The sequence below is a fragment of the Zingiber officinale genome, chromosome 8A (assembly GCF_018446385.1).
Source record: "Zingiber officinale cultivar Zhangliang chromosome 8A, Zo_v1.1, whole genome shotgun sequence".
Taxonomy (NCBI): Eukaryota; Viridiplantae; Streptophyta; class Magnoliopsida; order Zingiberales; family Zingiberaceae; genus Zingiber; species Zingiber officinale.
The window spans coordinates 56,337,630-56,354,674 of record NC_056000.1 but is presented as its reverse complement, the minus strand read 5'-3'; the positions used below and the strand labels follow the sequence as shown (position 1 = coordinate 56,354,674).

Here is a 17,045-nt window from a genome sequence, read left to right as displayed (position 1 = left end):
GATTGGCCAACCGATTTACATGAGTTTCATGAGAAATAGAAGTCTTCCGAATCAATTGACCGATCGATTGAATGCATCTAATTGATTGGTATGAGTTTTGCGAAAAACAGAAGCATGCTGAATCGATTGGCCAATCGATTGGATTTGGTAGGATTTTCATGAGAAATGCCGAATCGATTGATTAATTGATTGAACCTTGTGAATTGATTGATAAGTTTCTACCAATTAATTAGCGGTGACAAAACGAGTTTATATTTTGATTTTTGAATCATTTTAACCTTTAAAGTTAGGTTAGCAGCAATGCCTCTTCCTCTTCGAGTAGTCATCTCTTCTCTTCTTCTTCGAGCAACCGCCGTCTCTACCTCCTTTCCCTCCCCTTCTTGTTCTTTATCAAAGAGCAACATCTTTGCTATCATTTTCTTCTCCAACAACTAGTCAGCCATAGCATTAGCCCTAGCTGCTACCCTAGGCCCTAGCTGCTGCCTTTATCCCAGCCAACTACCACCAGCACCTTGCCCTATTTCTTGACAATAGCCGCCAAAGCTCGTCGTAGCTAGACAAGGTTGCTAATGACGAAGGAAAAGCAGCCCTAACTACTAGGCTAGAGCGCAGTACCTTGTTCCCTCATTTCTAGCATTCGACAGCCTCATTCTTTTCTTCCCAGTAGCTTATTCTTTTGCCAAGTTAGATGTTAACATCCCTGGTTTTAAGTTGGTTAATAAAATTTAATTGTATATTTGTATGTTATTAAATCATGTATGCTATTAATTGGCTTGAATTGATAATTGATTTTTTTGAATGTTTGATAACCAAGGCATTGCTTGACTCAAATGATTTTTTAAAAAATTAATATTGTTATTTTTTTACTTGTGTATTAAAATGTCAGGTACTATATCTTCTGAAGCATCTAATTCAATGTTGAAGGTTCATACCCCTTTGAAGCGTAATTTGAATGATGTTGGATGGGAATTTACGGACTTGGTAGATCCTAATAATTTGGATAAGTTGAAATGTAGGTTGTGTGGAAAAATTACTAGTGGTAAAATTTATAGGATCAAACAATATGTTACCAATATCAAGGGAAATGTTATCTCATGTAAAAAGTCTGTAGATGAGGATAAAGTGAAGTGGAAGAATGCCATTGAAGAAGCAAGAACAAAAAGGAAACAAAAGAATAGGAATAAAATGGAGGTGAGAGAAGAAGTTGCTCTTGAAGAATAGAAGGAAGATAAAAGAAGTCTAGGGACAAGAAGAAGCTCGCTTACTCTTACCCTATGGACCTATTTGCATCCGCCATTCATCTCGAATCTTCATTAAGTGGAAGTAATAAGATAAAATAACAACAAAATATTATTGATACACTTTAAAAGCAAAGGACACACAATGCGCACCAATATTTAACTTGATGGGTGTAATAGTCTGTATTCCTTTTCATGTCATAGACAATGATAGCTTCAAGAGGTTTGCAGAAGCGGTTGGTTAATTTGGCCTAGGTTATCATCCTCCAACTCAATACCTATTAAGGGAGCCCTTCTTGAAGGAAGAGGTAGATAGAACTAAAAGTCTATTAAAGAAGCAAGAAGCAAAATGAGTTTAGAATGGTTGCTCAATTTTGACCGATGCTTAGATCAACCGAAAAAGAAGTATCATGAATTTGTGTGCCACAACTTTCCTTTCTTCTAGGAAAGCATCAGATGAAGTACACATCAGGAATTATATGTTTGAATATGTGGACAAATGCATTGAAGAAGTTGGGCCCCAAAATATAGTTCAAGTGGTAACGGACAATGCTTCGAATAATATGGTAGCAAAATATTTGTTGAAGGAGAAGAGGCCACATATATTTTGGACTTCATGTGAAACTCACACCATGAATCTTTTGCTTCAAGGAATTGGGAACCAACCTAAGTTTAAATGGGTGACTGAGAAGGCAAAGAGCTTGACAATCTTTATTTATGTACATCACAAGACATTGTCAATGATAAGAAAGTTTAACAAAGAAGGGGCATAGTGACGCTGGGAGTAACACGATTTGCAACCACTTTTCTAACTTCGCAAATCTTGATGGAGAAGAAAAGTGAACTAAGAGCTATGGTTGCTAGTGAAGAGTGGAAGACTTCCCAACATTCAAATAGTGCAAAGCGGAAGGTGGCATATAATACCGCTATGAGTGCCTCTTTTTGGAATGGGGTAAGCTTTTGCTTGAAGGTGTTTACCCCTTTAGTTAAGTTCCTTCGTCTTATTGATGGGGATAAGAAGTCATTTATGGGTTTTGTGTATGAAAAATTACTTAGAACGAGAGAAGAAATTAAAGTGGTATTCAAAAATCAAGAGCTTCACTATCATCCGATTATTGATATTGTTAATGAGAAAAGTCATAATCAACTTGATAGTCCATTACATTTGATGGTCTACTTCTTGAATCATTATTACTCCTTCATTGACTAGAGCATAGGAAGTAAAGAAGTGGTCACGAATGAATTTTTCACTTGTGTTAAAGCATTCTTTCCTGATGATATTGATAGCCAAAGTAAGATAGTAAATGTGTAGTTGTTGAAGTATATCAACGAAGCAGAGGGATTTAGAAGAGCATTAGCTATAATTGGATGCGCAAAAAATGATGAAAAATATGATTCAAATAAGAATAAAGTAATAATTGTTTACTTTATTTTATAATTTTTATTACTTGTTTCATGATTTTGATTATTTTTATTGTTTGATTTATTTTTATTTAGTTGGATGGTGACATCTTTTTGGAAATAGTGTACCTAAATTACAAAAGATGGTTCAAAGGATCCTTTATTTAATTATAAGTTCTTCCGGTTGTGAGAGAAATTGGAGTATTTTTGAGGAGGTAAGTTCTTAATTATTTATTGTGTGGCTAAATATGTATTCAATATTAATATTTTTATTTAATGTAGATTCATACAAAGAAAAGAAATAGATTAAATACTGGAAGGTTGAATAATTTAGTTAATTTATGTTTAATTCAATGACAAGATCATAAACAAAAAGAGAAGATAAGAAGAAAGTAGAGTTGATGTGTTACTTACTAGTGAAGCAACTATGACACAAGGATAGATTGTTGATGGTGGAGATAAGATATTGAGACAAATATTGAAGATGTAAGAAAACTTCACGACGAAGAATTTGTATCATATGCTTCGAATAATATGGCAGCAAAAGATTTGTTGAAAGAGAAGAGGCCACATATATTTTGAACTTTATGTGAAACTCACACCATAAATCTTATGCTTTAAGGAATTGGGAACCAACCTAAGTTCAAATGGGTGATTGAGAAGACAAAGAGTTTGACAATCTTTATTTATGCACATCAGAAGACATAGTCAATGATAAGAAAGTTTACCCAAAAATGGACATAGTGAGGTCGGGAGTAACACGATTTGCAACTGCTTTTCTAACTTTGCAAAGCTTGATAGAGAAGAAAAGTGAACTAAGAGTTATGGTTGCTAGTAAAAAATGGAATACTTGCCAACATTCAAACAATGCAAAGGGGAAGGTGGCATATAATACCGCTATGAGTGTTTTTTTTTTTTTGGAATGGGGTAAGTTTTTGCTTGAAGGTGTTTGCCCCTTTAGTTAAGTTGCTTCGTTTTATTGATGGGGATAAGATGTCATCTGTGGGTTTTGTGTACGGAGAATTACTTAGAGCGAGGGAAGAGATTAAAATGGCATTCAAAAATTAAAAGCTTCACTATCGTTCGATTATTGATATTATTGATGAGAAAAGTCATAATCAACTAGTCCACTACATTTGGCAGTTTACCTCTTGAATTCTTATTACTCCTTCAATGATTAGAGCATAAGTGAATAAGTGGTCACGAATGGATTTTTCACTTATGTTGAAGCATTCTTTCCCGATGATATTGATAACCAAAGTGAGATAGTAAATGTGAAGTTGTTGAAGTATATCAACAAAGCGGGGGAATTTGGAACAGCATTTGCTATAATTGGATGCACAAAAAATGATGAAAAATATGATTCAATAAGAACTAAGTAATAATTGCTTACTTTATTTTATAATTTTTATTGCTTGTTTTATGATTTTGATTATTGTTATTGTTTGATTTATTTTTATTTAGTTGGATGGTGGCATCTTTTTGGAAATGATGTACCTAAATTGCAAAAGATGATTAAAATGATCCTTTTTTAACTACAAGTTCTTCCGATTGTGAGAGAAATTGGAGTACTTTTGAGGAGGTAAGTACTTAATTACTTATTATGCACTTACTACTAATTAGTAATTACTAAATGTTTAGATATTTATTCAATATTAATATTTTTATTTAATGTGAATTCATACAAAGAAAAACATAGACTAGATATTGAAAGGTTGAACAATTAGAGTCTATTTTGATTCAATGTCAATATCATATATAAACAAAAAGAGAAGACAAGACAAAAACGGAGTTGATGTGCTACATGTTAGTGAAACAATTATGACACAAGAATGGATTGTTGATGGTGGAGAAGAAAATGTCGAGACAAATATTAAAGATGTAAGAGAACTTCATGAAGAAGAATTTGTATCGGATGAGGAAGAAAAGAAAGATGTCATGGATTTTGAGTTTGAATCTAATACAGAGAAAGTATTAGAGAAATATAGAGATGAACTAAAAGAAGAATTAAGGATATAGAATTATATGAGTTATTTTGTATCCTTTTTCTATTTTCAATTTTCATTGAAGTTTAACAAATTAATATTTTGCTCCTTCTCATTTTGTATATTTTTATTATTTCAAAAAAATTAAATAATGCATATTTTTTTCTTAAAGAAGCCTTTATAATAGATTAGCCGATCAATTGAGCACTGTCAATCAATTAGGTCAATCGATTGGCAGAGAAAAAAAATCCTCCTACGCATTGGGCGGTGGGAATATGAGAAAATATTAACGCTTTTTAGAATATTAACTGTTACATGTTATAGAAGAGCGGATCCTCTGGTCCATAAATTGTGAAAATATGAGAAAAAGGAACGCCTTTGATGATTTATAAAATCTGCAGGGGCTTTTTATTTTTGTGAAAAAAACAAAGAAAGATAATTTTTAAATAATTCAATTCAAGTTGTAAGGAAAAGAAAGGTAAAAAAAAGGCACCATACTATTAGCTCCAAAGGTCAACAAAAAAAAAAAAAAAAAAAAAAAAAAAAAAAAAAAAAAATCTCCTAATTTGAAATTAAATTAAAATTTTAAAATTTCCATACATAAAATTACCAGAATAATTGCAGGATATCCTTAAACGAACATAATTTATTTAGTAATAAAATTGCAAGAAGGTATAAAAATTTCACAAAATCTCAATCAGTGTTCCTCGGTATATTTATGCTTAAATATTCATTTTCTGCATTCTGGTGAGCTAACAGTGCCAACCCTCCCCCGCCCACAGAAAAACCACTCCAAGTTAGTTCCAACTCCCGGCCTTCTTCCAGATGCCCTGATCAACAACGTCGTCGTCGTCTCCTCTACTTCACCAAACTCTCCATTTACAATCTCCTTTCCTACTCTACTCTACTCTACTCTTCATATAATTCTCCATCTTCTTTAACCTTTTCTGTTTTTAGCACCATCTCCGCAGATCGTTATGGACTATCAGACGGTTGCAGGCCTCGACCCCAGCTCCTCCTCCTTCTCCTCCTCCTCCTCTCCATCTTCCTCCTCCTCTCCACTTTCCACAACCGCCGCCACCACCGCCCTACTCGTCTCCAATCTATCCTACTCTATCCACCCCTCTTCCACCTCCACCTTCCTCCGCCGCCGGAGTAGTCACTCGCCCAGCCATGCACGCCACCTCCTAAATTCAGTCTCCTTCGCTGCCGCCTCCTCCGAGCTCCTCGCCGTCGTCGGCCCAAGCGGCGCGGGTAAATCCACGCTCCTCCGCGTTATCTCTGGCCGCGCCGGTGCCTCCAGTTCCACGGCCACCGCCGTCTCCCTCGACGGCCGGCACGTCTCCAGCGCGCCCCGCCTGCGGAAGCTGTGTGGGTTCGTGACGCAGGAGGACAACCTGCTGCCGCTTCTGACGGTGAGGGAGACGCTGGCGTTCAGCGCGCAGCTGCGGCTGCGGGGTGCGAGCGCGGGTGAGCGGGAGGAGAAGGTGGAGGCGCTGGTGAGGGAGCTGGGGCTGGAGCAGGTGGCTGACAGCTACGTTGGCGACAAGGAGCGGCGGGGAGTGTCGGGCGGAGAGCGCAAGCGGGTGGCCATCGGCGTGGACGTGATAGATGACCCGCCGGTCCTTCTGCTGGACGAGCCGACCTCGGGGCTGGACAGCGCCTCGGCGCTGCAGGTGGTGCAGCTGCTGGCGGCCATGGCGCGGAGCAGGCGGCAGGTCGTCATCCTCACAATCCACCAGCCGGGCTATCGGATTCTTCAGTACGTCTCCACCTTCTTGCTCCTCTCCCACGGGAAGGTATCCCCTGCTCACTCTTACAATCATAATTGATGACGATTATCAATTTTCTTCAGTTATATCATGCAACAATTCATTATGAACTTGTAAAGTTCTTGGGAGCCAGTCCTATCTCCTAGGATCATGTTGTGCCTAGGCTACGATGCAACATTCCTGGAAAGGCAATTCTAGAACATCACATTTCTAAATTTATTTTAATGATCGCTGAAAAAATTTTATTGAGTCTTCATCTTTAGAATTAGTCAGGTTTAATGAGTCAGGTAAAAAGACAGTCAAGTATATGAAGTTTCCGGTACTTGAGAAAAATTGATGAACTTGCACTCAATGTAATGAGAGTTTGATTACATGACACTTCGTATGTCTACGGTGCTCGAGGCAAGACACTCATTGTGGCAATAAAAGTGAATACGTTTGCTCTCAGCGTCTCCGTCAATCCGTCCCAAGGTCAACACAGAGGAGGTAAATCACGGACGGCTACTAACCTTTGGAATAGTGATTAGCACATAAAGGAGATATTTACCTCGACTTTATCGAGATTCGAACTCCATATCTCATTATGATAACACCTCTACTAACCACTAAACCCATCCGAAGGGACTCGAGGGAAGACACTCATGTGGCAAAAGGCGAAATCGCTCACCCCCAACGCCCCCGCCGCACCCGACCCAAGGCCATCATGAGGGAGGTAAATCATAGCATCCTGAGCGAACATGTGGCAGGTGGGGTGAGTTGCACAGGGACCGGGAATTTATGCCCCGATCGACTATCCCGAGTTTCGACCCCGCGACCTTATGTGACAAGCATCCCACCACATACCAACTCAGATGACCTATGGGGTCCCGAGGCAAGATACTCATTGGGCAAAAAGGCGATAACGCTCGCCCCCAGCGCCCCCGTGGACCTCGCCCAAGACTATCACGAGGGGGATTAATCACGGTAGCCGAAGGGGTCAAGGGCACAGTGCGAGGCAAGACACTCATGATACATACTAGGGTGTCCGTGATGATCCATCTATATTTTCCAAAATAACTGTAATGGTTTATAGAAAATTTTCATGACTTTCAGGATTAGTTATGCTTGCTATACTTTGACAGGTAGCTCACTATGGCAGCCTGGAATCTCTCACCCAGACGATCGCAAGACTGGGATTCACAATACCAACTCAGCTCAATCCTCTAGAGTTCGCCATGGAGATCATTCAGCAGCTTGAGGACTTTCACTCTTCGAAATTGCCTCCTGAGACAGAGACAGAGACTTATGATTACAAGAACAAGCTTAGCAAAGATTTAGCATTAGACGCAGAAATTTTTCACAGCTGCTACTGCTCCCGCATGGAGGAGATCAAGATCCTGAGCTTGCGATTCTGGAAGATCATCTACCGAACGAAGCAGCTGTTCCTGGCGCGCACGCTGCAGGCCGTGGTCGGCGGGCTGGGACTCGGCAGCGTGTACCTGCACGTGGAGCCGGACGCCGAGGGCGTCGCCGAGAGATTGGGCCTCTTCGCCTTCAGCCTCAGCTTCCTCCTCTCCTCCACAGTCGAAGCACTTCCCATCTTCCTCCAGGAGCGGCGCGTGCTGATGCGGGAGGCCTCGCGGAGCACGTACCGGCTCTCCTCCTACGTCGCGGCCAACACGATCGTCTTCCTCCCCTTCCTGCTCGTCGTGGCTCTGCTCTTCGCCGTCCCCGTCTACTGGCTCGTGGGTCTCAACCCTTCCTTCGCCGCCTTCTCCTTCTTCGTTTTGGTGGTGTGGCTGATCGTTCTGATGGCGAGTTCTCTGGTGCTCTTCCTCAGCGCAGTCTCGCCGGATTTCATACTGGGAAACTCCCTCATCTGCGTCTTCCTGGGGGTCTTCTTCCTGTTCTCGGGCTACTTCATCCCCAAGGAGAGCATCCCCAAGTACTGGATCTTCATGTACTACCTCTCTCTCTACAGGTACCCTTTGGACGCCCTACTCATCAACGAGTACTGGAGCGTGAGGGACGAATGCTTCTCCGTTGGGCATGGAGGCGCGTGCTTGCTCACCGGCGGAGATGTGCTGAGGGCGAGAGGGCTGGATAAGGACTCCAGATGGATGAACGTCGGGATCATGTGCTTCTTCTTCATCATCTACCGAGTTATGTGTTGGATTTTGCTGGTCAGGAAGGCTTCAAAGACTATGCTCTGACTGAAATTAAGCATGCTTCATTGTTGATTAAGTTTATGCAATTATATGCTTGGTTAATTTTTGTGCAATTGATCTGTTATATATTTATTTGTAGACTTCTTTTTTTTTCAAACAATATTCAACTAATTCTACCTAGTTTTGCTGTATTATTATGCTATCGTTTGTAGTTACTACTTAATAAACTTCTCTTGTTGTATTGTTTTTTATGCGGAGCAGCTGAGTTTGATTGATCAGTAACCATGAGCGGGTAATTTTAATCGGTAACTTTTAATTCGGGTTGAAGTAAGTGACCTTTAACTAATCAAATTGAATCTAAGATTGATTACTGGATAAAATCCATAACATTCCAATTTCTGGTCTAAAAAAATCGTTTAAAGTCGTTTGGTTCTGAATAATTTTTATCATTGTTTAGGATTATTTTTATCTTTTACTTCTTTAGGTTTTTGGATACTGATACTATGGATATTGGAAGTCTCCATGTAGACCAGATGGTCAATCATTTTGCTGACGAGATGGTCAAAATCCAGTCAGGTTAATGCAATGGGGAATGTCGATTGGACATGCAGACCTCCAACAATGGTGACTCACCGCACTATGGTCCTTTTAGAAATATATTGTCGATCGGGTTCACCCGACTCCAAGGGGATTATGTTTCATTCAATTAGGCTCATTTTCCTCTGACTTGATCTTTCATAGGATCTTCAACTAATCAGATTACTCCTACCTGCTATCCTTTCGACTAGTCTAGAAGCATCGTTTTGATCGGCCCCTTAAAATTTCAAGGCTTGACTCCACGTTTCTCAGGTGGATCTGATGCACTTGATCAGTCGGATTCCTTCGACCCCTAAGGGTTATGCTCCATCCGACTCCATAATCTGATCGACCAATTCCTATCCTATTCCGGTTGAATCCTTCTGACTCAGCTCCCCTCAATTCCTTATAAATGAACATGCACACCATTAAATCAATCCGCCCGAGACCAGAGGTTATGTACTTATATGTTGCATTATCCCATTGGGCTCCTACTAAAACTCCTCTTATGTAGCCTACCCCTGAAAGCCCAACAAGCTCTGTGGTATACAGGCTAATCTTGCAATAAATGCTATACGTGAAATGTTAGAAGCGATAGTATTATTATATGGATACAGGATATCGGCAATGAGATTATCAATACATTAAAAATATAATGATTTGATATTTCCCTCAACATAATATGATGTATAATCGAGCATGGGACTATCAATATAGTAAAAAATATAATGATTTAACATTTCCCTCAATATAATATGATATCTAATGAGAGAGATTACAAAGATATTATAAAAAGGTCTCATCACTACAGATACAAATGTTCCTGTTTTAAGATCGTTTTTAAGACAAGTTTGAAGTCAGTTCACCGGTTGTCCAACTTTCATCGATTTCAAATAAGATTAATATTATTTAAACTATTTATTTAATTAATTTAAGATTTTTTTCTCAATAATCATTTTCAGTTAATATCTCCTCCTTCGAAAACTGATGAGTTTTGCTTTTTCTATTTGCTGGTATTATATTATGTATCACTTTTCTACTTTCCCAATTTTTAATGGGATAAAAATTAAAAGGAAAATCCTTATTATTGTTATTTTCCTCAAACAGACGTTTGTTATTAAAAAAAGATTAAAACGATATCTTTAACATATTTTCCATCCTTTAACAGTTAAGTCAATACTTATTATGTTAACCTTCTCATTTAAAAAAAAAATAGTTTAATTTGATCAAAATTACTAACATTGAATATTCTTATGTCAAATTATTTTTTATCAACATAATTAAAATTATTTTAAAATGATTAAAATCACACTAACTTAGTCAAGAGGCCCGGGCGAAATAATAGAATGAGATCCCAAATAAATTTTAAATAATATATAATTCATCTATAACTACTTCTTTTAGCATTTTTATTAAAAAATTTCTATAATATTATCAGTTTCGAGATTTTTCAAAATATCTTTTTCAATTCAAATTTCTAATTTCATAAATCTGTAACTTATTTAAAAAAACAAAAATCAAAAAATATAATTGTCAAATATGAAATATGAAGGAAGAACCGAGCCTTACCAAAATTTGTAAACAATTTGAATATGAGTTTGGAAGAAGTACCCGATGCATTAGAAATTTAAAATTGCATATAGAACAAAATTCTCCTCTGAATGACTAAATCTAACAAAACTTTTAGTGCACTTTCATAATGACAACTGAAGTTCACAATGAAAAAATTTAATTCTCGGAAACTTAAAATTTCAAATATGCAAAAAATAGATATTAAAGATTGAAATTTATGAGTTAAGGTATTAACTTTGTAGTACACGATTAATAGAAAAAACAGGTTAGTGTTTATCATCTCTATAAATAAAAAAAAAAGTCATATCTTAGAAATTTTCACAAATAACGGTAAAAGAAAGCCTTGAAAAGGGAAAGAAATTAATGACACAGCAACATCATAAAAAATAATTTTGAAGACTTTAAATGAGCGAAAGAAGAAGAAAAGGAGATGCATCTAGCAACAGCTTGCAAAACGTTTGTTGCACTTTGTAACAAATCCCTAATTTTCCATTTGTCACTTTGCAAATTACAACTTAAAAGGGTAAAAGGAAAAGACAATATCATTAATGGAAATAAGGAAAAAAATTTGAAATCTGAATTTGGGCACAACTACCCAAGGCCCCAACAACATATCTACATATCTATATCATATAATATACAAAAAAATTAAACCCCCAAATTCTAAGTCCAAGGTCATCGCCTAGTGTGGCCTTCCTCTAGGGTCAGGCCTGAACACATGCATGCTACAATAATGATTTAAACACAGAATTGTGACATAGCTACTATAATAATTTAAAAATAGTTTTACCAAATTAAAGCTATTTTGATCCAATTTGAATAATTTTGATTATTTTAATATAATAATATTTTTTTATGTATAGTAATTTTGAATAATTTTATTATATATTTTAATAGTTATAATTTTAACTGCTATAATAACATTGAAATAAGATTATTTTTAAGATGAGAAATATATTGAAATGTTACTTTAATATTTTTAATGAAAATCATAGAAAGTGCTGCTCTTTTTGCCCATATTTAATGTACAAAGAAAGAATAACATAATATATCCTCCTTTCCTATTCATATTACACTCACTCTCAATGTGTTTATAATAAATCCATCCTAAGATCTTCTATGGCACCCATCCTAATAACTATGTTTGTCATTAAAGCACAATTCAAATATTGTAACCTAAGAAAATGTTTCTAATGTTTTCTAGGAGTTCTAAAACATATAATAACAATGCATGGTTCTAATTATGACAGTTAAACAACCGTTTGATCTTGACTTTGAAATTTGGATCGGTTTGTTAGTCGGATCAATGCCTAGTTAACAAGACTATCCTCATCCCATGCCTAGTTAATACAAGACTATCCTCATTCCATGCCTAGTTAACAAGTTATAGATTCATGGATTTATGGTGTCATGACATCCAACAGCTAGCCCAGTAATTGCTGTTAGAGAAGCCACTTACATGAATTGTTGTATTAAGTATATATTAACTGCAATTACATCCTCAAAATGATAATAACTAACAAACTGTAGTAAAAATCATTTTAAAAATGGAGTGTTTAGTAAAAAAACAAAAGGATAAGAATTGTATATGTTTCTTGAAATGTGCTGACTAGCACATGCTACACAGATAGGGCTTAAGCTAAGATCATGATCAGTCAATGACAAAAAAAAAAAGGTTAGAGGAGTTTGAGAGGGAGGAGTTACCAAGGGTGAGGGTATGGATGATGCTGGCTCGGCGCCCGCTATAGTCCTTGAAGATGTCCTAGATGGTGCGAGGAACGGAGCCAGGATCCATGACATGCAGCAACAAAGGAAGTGAGGAAGATCGAGATCTCCACTCTAGTGCTACAAATTGATGCTTGTAAAACATCTTTTTCTCTTTCCTTTTTCCTTTGTCCTCTTTCATGTAAAACATCTTTTATCTCTTCTCTTTCATCTCTTCTATTTTTTTATAATACTGGTTTTTAAACACCAACGTACAATTATGATACTGAATTTTAAAAATGAGCATCATAATTTAAACACTAATACTATCGTTGTGATGTTATTTTTTAAAATTAATAAAAGATATATTTGGACTCTGGAGCACTTTAAAAACCCACAGTAGTTGATATGAATCCAATTAAAATTTTCTAGATCCATCAATAAACTTCTGAAAATTTTCAGGTGTTCTTCTTTTTGTTGTTATGCTCTTACCCAAAAATTGTCATCTTTGAATTTATTTATGCTCAATGTTGTTTAATAGTGGTTTACCCACAATAGTTGGAATGGGTTCAATGTTGTTTAATAGTGGATCATGATTTTAGCTTAAACATGTGCCAGTCTACAATTTTTAAGAAACGTATACAGTTCTTATCTTTTTTATTTCTTTTTTTCACTAAATACTTCATGATCCTGTCCGGAAGTTGAGTCGGATGAAGGCGGGCCTTGATGTATTGGAGGTTGACGGAAAGTTACCGCGGAGTCCTATCTACCTGGCCCCCTCAGGAAGAGTTCGCACAGACTGATGACGAAGGATGATGACGCTACTACTCTGCGCACACTCAGACGAGCCCACGAGTCGTTAGAGACTAAAAATCAGGAAAAAAGTCTCTGAGTCAGGCCCTCCGATGCTCAAGTCAGGTACTTTTTCCCCAGAAGCACAGAAAAAAGGACGAAAAGTAAAGACGAGTAAGAAATGACGAGTGAGTATACATGCACAAGGGACAAAGCATCCCTTTTTATACTGCAACGGATGTTTCTGGGGCCTGGCAGGTGTCAGGGAATGTCAGCTGTCAGGCTTTGTCTGGCGGTGAATGACACGCGACGTCTCCTCATAGGCCGGCGGCAGAACAAAAGGGGTAATGAGCCCCGACTGTTAGCATATTCCCTGACACACTGATTATTCTCTGATATTCTCTGACAAACAATTATGATTCTCTGGCTTGTTTGTCTAGTAGTGCCTTGACACTAGGTATGTGCTCCGAGGTCTGTATCCCAACCTGCATCTGTCTACTGTTATCCATGACTTGTACGTCCCGACCTGTACGTCCGGTCTGTATCCCAACCTGCATCTATCCGCTGTTATCCATGGCCTGCACGCTCCGACCTGTACGCCAGGTCTGTATCCCGACCTGCTTCTGTCCGCTGCTACCCATGACCTGCACGTTCCGACCTGTACTCCAGGTCGGTTACGCCAGGTCTGTATCCTGACCTACATCCGTCTACTGTTATCCATGGCTTGTACGTCCCGACTTGTACGTCAGGTCTGTATCCCGACCTGCATCTGTCTACTGTTATCCATGGCTTGTACATCCCGACCTGTATGCCAGGTTTGTTTCCCGACCTGCATCTGTCTACTGTTATCCATGGCTTATACGTCCCGACCTGTACGCCAGGTCTGTATCCCGACCTGCATCTGTCTACTGTTATCCATGGCTTGTACGTCCCGACCTGTATGCCAGGTCTGTATCCTGACCTACATCTGTCTACTGTTATCCATGGTTGTTATCTATGTCTTGTACGTCCCGACCTGTACGCTAGGCCTGACCTGCATCTGTCTATTGTTATCTATGACTTGTACGTCCCGACCTGTATGCCAGGTCTGTATCCCGACCTGCATCTTTCTGCTGTTATCCCTGACTTATACTTCTCGACTTGCAAGCCAGGTCTGTATCCTAACCTTCTGTGCTTCACCTGAGGCCTTTCCTTCTACGCCTTTACCTGGCCTACTGGCCCTCTCATTAGCTGTACTTGGCCTGTGGATCCAATTCTCAGCTGTACCTGGCCTGTGAGCCCCGTTCTTGATTGCTATCGAGGATGGATCCGGTCCAACTTGGAATCCTATCCTTTAACTGCCCCGTCAGCTGGGACTCTGACCACAGCCACGCAAGCTTGACTTCTGACCTCCACGAGGGCTAGACTTCTGACCTCCACATAAGCTTAACTTCTGACCTCCACGTAAGCTTGACTCCTGACCATCCTGTGGTCTTGACTCCTAACCATATTATCTTACTGACCCCACAATCATGCACCGTATCACAAGCCTCCCCCTCAAGTCTAGTCGAAGGAGGCTCTAGTCCGACTGACTAGACCCAAGTCCCTTTGTTACCTGACATGGTTCTCGCGTCCTTTGTCGACCTGTTTTTCGTCTATCTTTTTCATAACTTCTCACCTTCCTAGGAGATAAACGGGATTGTTCTGTGTGTCTATTGACTCTTCAATTTCCGAGCCTACTCTTCTCTTATAAATACTACACTGTTTTCCAAGCGTCAACTCAAGTTCCGAGTAAATCCCTTCACCTTCTTCTTCCTTATAAAAGGTCCGAGCATACCCTTCTCCTTTCGGCCTCAAACTATCCTCTTGTTAATAAAGTATCTCGTCTCCATGGAACGTACAACAGAACCTAGCGAACTTGCTTCTTTGCTCCAGCAAATTGCCCATCTGATGGAGTTATTGGCTCAAAAAGAGGAAGCCTCGCTTCAGCAAATTGCCCATCTGATGGAGTTACTGGCTCAAAAAGAGGAAGCCTTGCTGAAGATGACTGCAAGCAGAGATCTTCAAGCGTCCCTTATTCATGAAATGGAAAGCCTCTGGCTGGCCGCCAAATCCAGAACCCGGGCCGAAGTTGCTCTCAAGCTGAAAGCTCAATCGGACTTCCAGAGCCAAGTTCACTATATTATCTATTTGAAGATGAAACATCAGGAAGAGGTGACTCTCCTGAAAGAGGAAGGACAGATCAAAGACGAGACCATTGGGCAACTAAAGCGCGTCATCGATCTTATTAAGGAAGATCTAACCTGAGCTCAAGCTCATCTGGCTAGGAAGGACCAAGCCTCTGGATCTGGTAGCAATGTAAACCCTTAAAAACTGTTGACCTTGTTAACGAAATAAAACCGGTTTCTTGTGCTCCACTCATGGTGTAACTTCACACCCTCTTGCTCAGGTATCATTATGTTTCAATGAAATACCTGCGTTTCTCTAATATTTCTAATAAAAATAATAAAAATAATTAGGATAACTGCTTACCCTACCTTCCTCTTACCTCATAACCGATGATTCTCTGCCCGGAACAATTGCGATACTTGAGAATGTGCCTGCGAAATTTCATATTTAGCAGAAACCCTAGAAATATGGCTTACTGACCAGTCAGGCACAAGAGCTTGGCTTGTTGTATTTTGCTTTGATGGATATAAGGAGTGCTGCCCGAGAGTAGAAATCGTTGGGTGTGAGAGCTCAGCTCACTTATAACTCGCACTGGGGCGAGAGTCTGGAATAACTGACCGGGAAGGTCGTTGTACGTGAGAGCCTTGCTCACTTATAACTCGCGCTGGGGTGAGAGTCTGGGACAACCGACCAGGAAGGTCATTGGGCGTGAGAGTCATACTCACTTATAACTCGCGCTGGAGTGAGAGTCTCAGACAGCCGGCCGGGAAGGTCGTTGGGCGTGAGAGCCTTGCTCACTTATAACTCGCGCTCGGGTGAGAGTCTGGGACACCCGACCGGGAAGGTCGTTGGGCGTGAGAGTCATGCTCACTTATAACTTGCACTGGGGCGAGAGTCTGGGACAACCGACCGGGAAGGTCGTTGGGCGTGAGAGCCTTGCTCACTTATAACTCGCGCTGGGGCGAGAGTCTGGGATAATCGATCGGGAAGGTCGTTGGGCGTGAGAGTCATGCTCACTTATAACTCGCACTGGGGCGAAAGTCTGGGACAACTAACCGGGAAGGTCATTGGGCGTGAGAGCCTTGCTCACTTATAACTCACGCTGGGGGCAAGAGTCTGGGGCAACCGACTGGGAAGGTCGTTGGGCGTGAGAGCCTTGCTCACTTATAACTCGCGCTAGGGCGAGAGTCTGGGGCAATCGACCGGGAAGGTCGTTGGGCGTGAGAGTCATGCTCACTTATAACTCGCACTGGGGTGAGAGTCTGGGACAACCGACCGGGAAGGTCGTTGGGCGTGAGAGCCTTGCTCACTTATAACTCGCGCTGGGACGAGAGTCTGGGACAACCGAGCAGGAAGGTCGTTGGGCGTGAGAGTCATGCTCACTTATAACTCGCACTGGGGCGAGAGTCTAGGACAACCGACCGGGAAGGTCGTTGGGCGTGAGAGTCTTGCTCACTTATAACTCGCGCTGGGGCGAGAGTCTGGGACAACCGACCGGGAAGGTCGTTGGGCGTGAGAGCCTTGCTCACTTATAACTCACGCTGGGGCGAGAGCCTGGGACAACCGACCGGGAAGGTCGTTGAGCGTGAGAACCTTGCTCACTTATAACTCGCGCTGGGGCGAGAGTCTGAGACAACCGACCGGGAAGGTCATTGGGCGTGAGAGCCTTGCTCACTTATAACTCACACTGGGGCGAGAGTCTGAGACAAC

General features: G+C 40.1%; 1 protein-coding gene across 1 annotated transcript; it reads left to right on the top strand.

Moving 5' to 3' along the window:
- Positions 1 to 5,544: 5,544 nt before the first annotated feature.
- LOC122009152 (ABC transporter G family member 23-like) lies at positions 5,545 to 8,745 on the top strand. Its single transcript, XM_042565181.1, has 2 exons — positions 5,545 to 6,423; positions 7,518 to 8,745. Exons 1-2 carry the CDS (start codon positions 5,602 to 5,604, stop codon positions 8,586 to 8,588), a joined length of 1,893 nt encoding a protein of 630 aa, XP_042421115.1. The 5' UTR covers positions 5,545 to 5,601; the 3' UTR covers positions 8,589 to 8,745.
- The last annotated feature ends 8,300 nt before the right edge of the window (positions 8,746 to 17,045 follow it).